The sequence below is a fragment of the Dysidea avara genome, chromosome 12 (assembly GCF_963678975.1).
Source record: "Dysidea avara chromosome 12, odDysAvar1.4, whole genome shotgun sequence".
In the NCBI taxonomy this organism is placed as follows: Eukaryota; Metazoa; Porifera; class Demospongiae; order Dictyoceratida; family Dysideidae; genus Dysidea; species Dysidea avara.
Window position 1 is genome coordinate 24,829,593 of NC_089283.1, and position 10,805 is coordinate 24,840,397.

A 10,805-nucleotide genomic window follows, 5' to 3' on the forward strand; every position below is an offset into this window, starting at 1 on the left:
CAATAAAAGTTATCACTAGAAGCTAGCAGCAGCTAGCACCAAAAGCTATCAGCGGATAGTACTAGAAGCTAAGCTAACAACAGCTAGGAACATACAGCAACAGATAGCACTAGAAGCTATCAGCAGATAGTACTGGATGATAGTAGCTGTTAGCATTAGAAGTTTGCAACTGCTAGCACACAGAGAAGCTAGCACACTAGAAGCTAGCACCAGAAGTTACTAGCTGAGAAGCCAGCAGCGGCTGCTAGTAAACTGCTAACACTATACGTTAGCAGCTGTTAGCACAAGAAGTCAACAGCAACTAACCGGAGAAGCTAACAGCAAATAGCAGTAAAAGCCAACATCATTTATGTCATATATTGTGTTGCAATAGTCATGATTTATAGCTACTTTGTAAATATATAAAACGACTGACTGACTGACTGACTGTATAATACAGTGGGACCTGTGAAAGCTGGTCACCAAAAATTTATGGCCTTAATAAGAACTGTATAACTGGAAAAAGCATCATAAACAGTTACTATAAGCAAATCATGACTGCTAGTTACCTAAATTCTCTGCAATTTTTATACACTATACTTATTGGACTGTCCTTATAGTGGCCAAAGTAATAGATGTATCATGGCACAAAGTCCAAAGTACATATTGGTTATAGAACATCAAGTTCAGTATGTTTTGTAACAAAAGCCCATCTGATACATGGCACCATGAAGGAAGGCAGCTAAAACCATGACTGTGTTGGCTAAATGATACAGAATGGTTGAAATTGTGAAGAATTAGTATACACGCAGCTTATAGTAAAACATGTGATAATGTTTAAGATGACACGTGTATAAGCACTACACACTTTGGTATGTACATAGCAGGAATTTTTCTGGGGGGGGGGGGCAAAGTGGGGCATTCCCCCCCCCTGAACTCTGCCTCAACCAGCTCAATGATGAAACAATGATAAATTGATTTGAAATCATAAAATTTAGTCGATGGCTAGCTAGCTACAATAAAACAAATTTAGCCTAATTTCAGTTCTGCCCCCCCCCCCCTCAATTTCTGAAAAACTCGGATTGCCCCCCCAAATTTATTTTCTAGAAAAATCCCTGCATAGCATATTAATCTTAATGGTATAAAGCACGCATCATTCCAGTATGGTAACTGGTCAGCTAACAACTATACTCACACGCTTTCTGCAAATCAGCTGCATGGACTGATGGTATGAGGTGCAGCTAATAAAAATCTATGCAGGTCAGTATATGTTTATTAAATGATAGCTGCAGTCGTTTAATTATGACAGAAAACAGAGGCTCTTTGAAGTAAACAAAAGCACAATAAAACTACAATATTGAAACAGCAATAAAACTAATTATTTTTAGAGATGCTTATCATATATGAAGCCACTGACACAAACATTGCAGAAATAAAATACAGTGAGATCCCTCTATTATGGACATTTTGGGACCCAGAATTTTTGGCCACTTTTTGCTGTAATATAGAGGTTTTCCTCTTTCAGAGGTAAAAATGTATTAACCAGACCTGTTGGGACCAAAATTTTTGTCCTTATTATGGAGGTTTTTTCTATTGTGTCCTTAATTCGGGGAGTTTGTTAAGAGAGGTTCCACTGTACTATAGATAAACCATACCATCTCACATGGCCAGACCACTATTTTTGTGCAGGGACTTATTGATTGAAGATTACAAGTGCTTGTGCCTTTTCATATGGGCACTTATAATCTTCAATCGATAAGCCCCAGTGTGAAAAAGGCTGTCTGGCTACACAAGACCAGATCATTTGTTAATGCACTAATATATGCATATAGATCACCATTACACCACCTTCGTATAATACATAATCATTAACATTATATATTATAAATTAGATGTAAATATATAATGCTTTGCAATGTCAGTGATACTTATAAATCATAACGAGTGATCCCACTTTATATCTTGAACAAATGTACAGCTACACCTACATGCTATTTGATACTAGCTACATCTATGTTCAAATGAAAAAAACTGACTCACCGCCGATTTTGATCGATCAAATTTTGTCCTACTGCATCTACAGCACATGCATAAGATCACACATAATGATACAACTATTATGCTACCTTCCATTGCCTCCTGATATCAACATGCTTCTACTGGACTTCTGTTATGAAACAAATACATGTACACACAGTCATAGAGTTCATCTGAAATTTTTACAAATGTAATGTAGAAAGTGGTCACCTTACAGTAAACAGGGCTACCTAAACACTAAACACAAGTAAGGAAACCTATGTACCATCATGATATGCTTTTTTGTGTGACAACAACACAGAGAGTTTAAGATGATACAAAACTAATTGGGTTTAGTCGTTAACTGATAATATGGCCACCCAAGTAAATTTATATCAAAACATTTATTAATTTAACTGTACATCAAAATTACAATAATGTGCATGCATGGTCTTTTGAACATGGCGCCATAACTGTACTACATACTTCTGTGCACAGAGATGCTATTGGGGTCATCAGAATCTGGTGATTTGAGAAATGTACAAGTTTGCATGGTGACAAAGAGAAAAGGCATGCAGGGGTGGAGTCTTACATTGTCAGATTACGAGTTCAGGTGTATGTAATAAAACTGCAATAAAAACTATATGCATATTTTTTACTTGTTTCACAATGTAATCAGTCAAGTTCTACCTCTAGCTATGGTTGGATTCTTAATCAGAACACATATATAGTATGATGACAAATTCAGTTGACCGCTGTTTTTGCATTTGTATAGTGTATTGCATAGACCAGGAGTAAGACCTATCACTGAAGAAGGTTTTTCAGTCAACCGGTAAAGTATAATTTCTAAGAATTAAGGGTATACAATTCAGTAGTTTATATATTTTAATTTTGATCACCACTTCAATCGACATTCCCAATAGCACATTTTTATTAATTGAAAATGGCCAACAACCACGCACACATTATTATGAACTAGTAATTAGTCATTTACAAAGATTAGCAACTAGCTACGTTACTTCTATTCACTGTCTAATGTTTCTTTCATTAACTTTTGAGTAGCTATATTTTATCATTTAAATGATTAATACGAACCTAGCAGAATGCTTCACCTGTTGATAATTATTAGCAGTAGCTATTTCTATGAGGTCTGGCAGGATCTTGTAGGGCCATGCATGCACTTGCTGAGCTCAAAATAACGGGTGGCCATTGGCCATTCTCTATACAATTTAGCCAAACTGCCATACAAATTGACTTTGGAAAGCCACATGCATTTTACTGTACATTCTACAGCAGTGCTCAGTAAATGACATGGTACTTTTAATTTTCATCTCATATTTTGAACTCTGCATTTGTCTCAGCATCCATAATGTACACCAAAGGGTGCAATTCAAAATTCTGTAAAAACTACTTGGAAAATGGCACTATATTTCTTATTCCAATTACCAGTCAAGTTAATACAAAAAAGTAGTGCCGTTCACCAAGTAAGGCAACTCCAAATAAATTCTCAGTTTCCCATCCACCACCCGCATCTGGATACTGCCAGCTCTAAATATTCCATTATTCCGTATTCTTGTGGTTATCCTTAAATTCTGTACAGGCTCACTTGTAAAAGTGTCAGCTCATGTGTCAGCAATGCTATCAAGTCAGCACAAATTCACATTTGTGTTATTTTGCAACTTATAAAGGAAGGTACAAGCTTAAGCATGCTTTTACACAGCCTTGTATAGCTGTGCCAGACAAATAATGGCTTGAAAAACTGCCAATCTTATAATGGAATAACGAGAATTGACCACCCACCTGCCCACATGCAAGTATGCCTGAGTCCAGGACAGGAAACAGAGAATTTATTTCGAGTGGCCTAATGTTAACACTGAAGGATATTCATCAGAGGTTTTGTCACATTATGGATATTACAGTGCATGGCATGCATTGATCCTGACTTTAGTGTACTTGCATGCATAAGCAGCCATTATAAGGCTTGCAGTGAAAACAGAACCCATTACAGTACCATAATAGCTACCAAGACAGTTGATAATTACTGCCAGAGATAAGTATCAATTTACTGCATTAAGTAAATCACTTCTCGACGAGATTTATGAAAAGTTTAACCTTGCTACCGGGTATATACTTAAATCCCAATGCAGGTATTCTACAAAAGAGTCTAGCTTATTTTCAATACCATTTCTCCTATACATATCTAAAAGTATTTCCACAAGTAAATTATAGCAATCCAAAGTCATATTAGCCTATATATGCTTCTGACATGCAGTTGCTATATATAATTCATAGGGTCTGGTGCACAATGAAACTGCATGCTGCAAATATACCGCAATTGCATGTGCTATACTGATCTATTCTGAACAGCAAATAAACAAAGTTAATGCATAAACAGAAACCATGTAGTCTGTATATGGAAAACTATTTCTATAATTGTGACCATGCCAATAAGTTTCCATAGAATACTTTAAGCTACATATACTCTATAGCCTTAATTTATTCTTGACAGTTTTGATTTGGATAGTTTCATTATATCAATGTAGCAGGTGCATGGTCCTTTCAATAGGTGAACTTGTTTTTCATTTTAGCTAAATCCTTTGATTATCAAGCAAACCTCTACATGCATGAGAGCACCTGTTTTGATATCAGTTCGTCTCACCCCTGAGGGCAATGAATCACATGCATAACATAATACTAAAATCAGAACTGACATCAGGTCAGAGTTGATTACTGCATGGGATGACTCAAATGACAATAAAGATACATGCCGTGTTCATGGATCAAGGAACTACGAGAGCCTACAAATTAATCAACTGTATATGATAACCTCTAAATGGCATGTGGTATAAATTGATTTTAATTACAGAATAGGTAACATAGCAGGTGCTACAAAGTAATTAAAACTGTAGCAGTAATAAATGAGAAATATCACATGGATGTATCATTCAGTCCACAGTTTAATTTACTAACTAGCTACAGCAAACAGCTAATAAAGAGCTGCCTACAACTCGTAAATAGAGATGTGCGATATATCGAAATATTATCGATATCGTGATAGTTGTTCTATATTTTTGTCGTATCAAATTCGATATTGCAAATGCTGATTTGGATATTTTATCGATTGATTGATATATCGAGCAATTTTTGATAAAGTTACAGTATTTTGGTCTGTGATTGCACAATCGCGCTAGAAATGAAGGTCAGTTCTGTGCAATTTAGCCAGTTTGAAAGCTTATTTACCAGCTTCCTAGGCTTGTTAGTAGTGCTATGTAATGGTTTTAGTGAATCTATTCTATTTACAGCATATTAGCAATTATCGGCCACCCATGCACACAATTAATCCGCCCACCTATTTAATTAATTAATTGAATCGATATCCCGATATTTTACTGATTATCTATCAACATTGTATCAAAATCCTGATATCACACACCCCTACTCGTAAACATGAACCAGCAGAGTTCTCATGTAGAGCTAACAAAAATAATATAACAAAAGGACTTAATTAGCTTGTTTACAGCTAGCTACCATTTTTTCCCTTCTATTTTGCAGCTGCCTCATTCTTCACCTGAAAGCTTAATTTAGGAACTCCTACAGCCAAGCTAGATATAGGCAATTTCTTCTCTCCTTACTACCATGCAATCTTCGTAGTACATATAGCTTTTAAATGTATGCAGACAACTACAAACCCCATGGATGCAAACCGCATAGATCATTACTCCCACTATATATATATGGCGGTCTACGTGCATTAGAAATCTAAGGAATCAAGTAATCAAACAAATAGAATCTACTAATAACCACGCCATGGCTTTATATTGCACCTGCAGCAGTATACTGAATAGCTAATTTTAGGATGGAATTGTGGTAACAGCAAAGCATGCTGCATTAGTAGTATCAATGAGACCTGTATACAACAAACCAACACATTCAGTTCATTTGTACTTTATAAACAATTAAGTAGCTACATATATAGACTGCACCAAGTCATCTACAACTAACCTCATTAAAAGGAGACTCAGCCTCAATTATACTAGCAGTAATATGATCTCTACAAGAGAAACACAGATTACTTCATACCAAATTATCACACACCAGTTACACAGCACCATTGGCAATCAATAGTGACGTCAACATGACTATAAAACAATTAAATACAAATCAACCATAACCATTGACTAGTGTCATGTAGTAAGGCATCACTACACGTTTATATGAACACGTTGAACAATCACCCTTCTTACGATCGTACTATTAACACGGCTACATTCTGAAACGGAACACGGAATTCCATTGTAACCTTAGGAATCTGACTAGCCATCCGTAGAAACCTCACTGAACTGATCCACGACTTAAGCCATCGAAACTTTTACTTTATGACCAGTAGACTCACTTTCTTAAGTCGATTGAAGTCATTACAAGCGAATGTTACGAGGGACGCCATCTTCAACTAAGTTACCTTCGCGGTACAATAATATGTGTTCGAATATATAACTGCTCATGGCGCGCCCCCAGAAAGACAAAAGATGTCTACAGTCACCTACCCAGGTCGCAATAAAGTTACAGAATCCTCACCTGTATTTTACTGGCGGCAAAGCCCGACGATTTCCTAGCCTTTCCTTCGACGACAAAGGACGACTAGCACCGCTTGCCATTTTACATTGGCGTGGCACTGCTCACGTTTTTTGAATTAAGCACGTGACTATAATAAACATGGCTGTTTTCGGTTTTCGTTTTGTGATATGCGGTAAGTTTATTTCGTTTAGTGGCAGAATTGTACAGTGGATAATGTGTTTGGTTCACAGTGGTTCTTATAAACTTGGCTGTAAGTTTTGCCCCAGATGCCTGGCGATACTTCAACACGGTCATGGTGAGTATTATTTAGAATGGAATGCGAACTTTAGAGATCGCTATTTTAGTCAAAGAAGTCTCAGTTTCATGTTTTACATGACTGGCCTTCCAGCGATGGTAGTTATAAGGATGGCTACTCACATCCATTCACTGCTTATGATGTATCAGACATTATGCTACAAACAATGGGTATTTACAAGGTACTTAGCTAGCTGTGTTACGGTGTACTTGTACTGTTTGTTAAACAACGCATGGTGTTTACAGCGTACCTTAGATTGGCAAGGTGTTCAGGTTAAAAACTTGTTCAGCAGGCCTCGTGCAACTGCCTTGTTTGTTCTTGATGGATTGGCAGATGGTAATCATTTGTAGTATGTAGCCAAATTGGTTTGTGATGTCTGTATAGCTCCAGTGATTGAATCTTCCAAAACGTATTCTGTGAACCAGCGTAATCTCCTTGGTGATCTTCGTTCGGATGTGTTGACTATGTTCCAGGGGGACAACATACTACATCATTTTAGCAGACTATTTGACGGTAAAGGAGTGTCATTATCAATGTCTGGAGATCAAGAAGTAAGGAACACAGTACGCTAAGAGTGCATGTCAGTAAATGTTCATTGGCTGTACAGACTGCTCTAGAAATTAGTGCCGCTCAATCTGCAATTGAGGCAGACACGTTCTTTAATGAGGTAATGACTTTTTTGAGTTGTACTTTATAAGCAATGCTAATGTGTATATATTGCAGTTGGCTAACCTGCAAGAAGATTTTACTCTGCTAAGTCACGTTAAATTTCCTGCTCCTGTCACTATGGATGTGAAAACTGGCAAAGCCACTATTGGTACAGGTGATAAAATGGCTTCTTTTGATCTTACAAATCAGGTATGTGTATTACACTAATAAGTGCTGAAATGTGCATATAAATTTTCATGCGAAATAAAGTATAACTGATCCATCCAGTGCACATCCATTTTCATATACAATTACTGTTAGCTATATAAAACAACTGTGATTTGAGTATAGGTACTACTACTGCACAGTAATAGCTGACAGTTGAAAATGTATGCGGTTTATAGACATTATACTATAGGCATTTTCTCCATTTAAAATTTCATGCAATTCATGGGAAATTCGTACCACCGTAATATGAATTCTTAACGGATTCATACCACTGAAAATTTTCATGCAAATGTCAGCAAGGCTTGTTGTATCTGAAGACATTTTCATAACATCATTTCATAGCTTTTACCATAAAAATAGTATGAAATGTCCGTCAGTCATGTTTCATACTATTTTCATGGTAAAAGTACATGAAATGATATGTAAATGTTTTCATGCGTGCAACAAGCCATGCATGATATTAACATGGTGGTATGAATGTATTAAAATTTCATACTGCGGTGGAATCTACCATGAATATTACGTGCTTACTTAATAGAGAAAATGCATAGGTATAGTAGTGAGAAGTGCATGTGTGGCATTTCTAAAACTAAATGTACCTGTATATTTGTTATTTGCCTGATGTTGCTGGTACAATATTCAGGTACATAAAAATGCAGCAGCACAGACCCTCTTTTAACTATAACTACTGGTACAAAGAAATTCTTCTACAGTACATATGTACAGCCGGTGTAGTAGAGTTTTATAGATCATGTGGCAAGGTTGTCAATGACTTTATGTAATGACATTGCAACCTTATAACTAGCCTGGATATCAATTAGACTATATTGCAGATGTGCTCATATGACTTGAGTTTCCAGCAGCCAATTAAACAATGTGCATGGACTAGTTGATCCAATTTTTGCTTTTTAGCAATACATTCAGTAGCTGTAGCCTGTCAACAACAATTATGCTAGACAAGATGTGTCACTAGTCTTTGTTGATTTTATGTGTTGTACCTGAAATTCTGGTGTATCTATTGCGTCCTTTTACCATTTGTAAATTTTCTAGATGGACTTTTATATATAACAATTGTATAACTTGATTATTATGGTGATTATATATCGCATGTGGCCACATAAAGAAAACAAGTGGTGCTAACTGAAGAATCAGTTTGGCTCCTAATGGCCTAGGCCATTTGCCACCAAGTGTTTGGTTATGACTGTACCCTGCTGGGGGTTACCACATATTAACCACAAAATACTAAAGTGCTTACTTTGCATTATAAAAATATACATTTGCTGGTTTCTATATCAATTTGCAACTGAGGACTATAGCAAACCATTTAGCAGTTAAAATTATTCAGTAGTCTTGGGTAAAAAGATTTAGCTGTGTGCTGGGTTGTGTGGCTGTGTAAACCAATTGTATCTTTTCTCATAGGTTGACCTACTGCTGTTTACAGAGCTAGCAGCAATGATGAAAGTTATTGACAACGTAAGCTGTAGCATGACAAATGTGCAAGCTTATTAACATATCTATTATTACATTTAGTTGAATGGGCAAGTCAATGATGGTGTCCCTGATGTGTATGTACTGGCTGTTTCCAGCCTTCAGGTATAAGCTATACATCATCTTGCTTACTTTAACTGTGTGATTCCATTAAGGCTGTCAGAGCCAAATACGGCAGCAGTTCTGTTCAGTTTAATCTAGCTTCTGAGTTAGCTGTTGCCTGTGTCAAAATGGTTAGTGTATATATATATGATTCATCTAGTTAACTGTCCTAGTACATTGTATGTTGTACAGATGAGTGACCAACTAGTAGAATTATATGATGGTGATATTATTACACAGCTACTGTCTTTGGTCTGGGAAGGGTAAGTTTCAGGGTTAGCCCCTAATTTACTAATAATTGTTTATATATGTATAGACAATCATTAGTTGGAAGTACTGATGGAGTTGACGTGTATGACCCTACGGAAATTTGTTACTATGTGGAGAGTGTAGAGGCTGTTGATCTTGTGGCTTGCCTGGGAACAACATGTAAATCTGTAAGTAGAAACTATCAAGTTATGTGCTGATATTAATCCTTTTTATATGTATCTGTAGATTGACTGTTCTAGTGTTGCCCATGACAGGCTGCGTAGAGCTGGACGAGCACAACAGATTGACCCGGGCTGTGATGTCTGTCCATCAAAATCATACAGCAGGAGTGAAAATTTTAGTGCCATGTTTGGTATAATAGCCTTTATCACGATTGTGCTACTGGCTGTAACGTTTGGCATCAGTTGGGCAATGTGGATGATGGATCCAGGCCAGGATAGTATCATCTATCAGATGACTACACCTAGGGCTAAAATTGAATAACAGCTGACTTGATTACATATAGCTAGCTATATTCATTGGAGTTGTGGTTTAGAATTTAAAGTATTTGTGTGTGTTCATTTTTTTTTCTCAATAAACATATTTTTTCATAACTGCTCCAAACCAAATTTGTGATGCACAGATTTGCAATTGACTGTATGACTAAAGTTTATGTAGAAAAGAAAACCAGACACTGCTTGTATACACATAGCATGCACAAACTATTAGTGTGTCTTGACTGTGTTCTTACTAAATTGTCAAAGGTTGTCTGTTTATTTACTGCAATTCTTTGATCCTTCAAATTCACTGACAATTTTTTAAGTCACAGCATATACACAGTTATAGCCTTGATTAGTCGGTAGAGTGCAATGTGCTTCTATCCTACAGCTGGCTATCATTTTAGCTGAATAGGAATCAGTATAGGCTTACCTAGTCTGCCAAAATTAATGTCATAAACTATGATCCCTGTGCACTTATGAGCAAGAAGAAGGTAAAATTTTATGACAACTTATAATAGCTAACTTTGTTGGTGTTATGAGTAAACTCTAACATGGATTATAAACTATTAGCTGCACAGAAAAAGTATAATATATTGTCATGTTCAAAACTAGGAGCTATACTAGGAATAAAATTAATAGAAAGTTGTACCATGTCCATCCATATGTGTAATAACGATGGACAGTATTAGAAATATAAAACAAGTCAGTACCTAAGAAATTAGACC

The 10,805-nt window shown here is 36.3% G+C and overlaps 2 protein-coding genes across 3 annotated transcripts in view; one reads left to right on the top strand and one right to left on the bottom strand.

Annotated features, from left to right (window-relative positions):
* LOC136240029 (uncharacterized) overlaps positions 1-6,708 on the bottom strand; it is a 96,975-nt gene extending 90,267 nt beyond the window's left edge. The window contains exons 1-4 of one of the 2 annotated variants that reach the window (XM_066030827.1): positions 6,571-6,708; positions 5,998-6,046; positions 2,106-2,146; positions 2,020-2,056 (exon numbers count right to left, since the gene is read on the bottom strand). In XM_066030827.1, the coding sequence (XP_065886899.1) occupies positions 2,020-2,056; positions 2,106-2,146; positions 5,998-6,046; positions 6,571-6,650 (207 nt within the window). In that variant the 5' untranslated portion in view covers positions 6,651-6,708. Of the gene's footprint in view, positions 1-2,019; positions 2,057-2,105; positions 2,147-5,997; positions 6,047-6,388; positions 6,473-6,570 lie in introns of those variants that run through there. The other variant, XM_066030828.1, reaches the window with a different exon arrangement.
* On the top strand, positions 6,627-10,194 carry LOC136240031 (renin receptor-like). The gene is made up of 13 exons (XM_066030829.1): positions 6,627-6,742; positions 6,801-6,865; positions 6,915-7,046; positions 7,111-7,201; positions 7,250-7,416; positions 7,473-7,532; positions 7,589-7,723; positions 9,161-9,214; positions 9,272-9,334; positions 9,385-9,462; positions 9,524-9,594; positions 9,648-9,768; positions 9,827-10,194. The coding sequence occupies exons 1-13, from the start codon at positions 6,709-6,711 to the stop codon at positions 10,082-10,084; spliced, it is 1,329 nt and encodes a 442-aa protein (XP_065886901.1). The 5' UTR covers positions 6,627-6,708; the 3' UTR covers positions 10,085-10,194.
* The last annotated feature ends 611 nt before the right edge of the window (positions 10,195-10,805 follow it).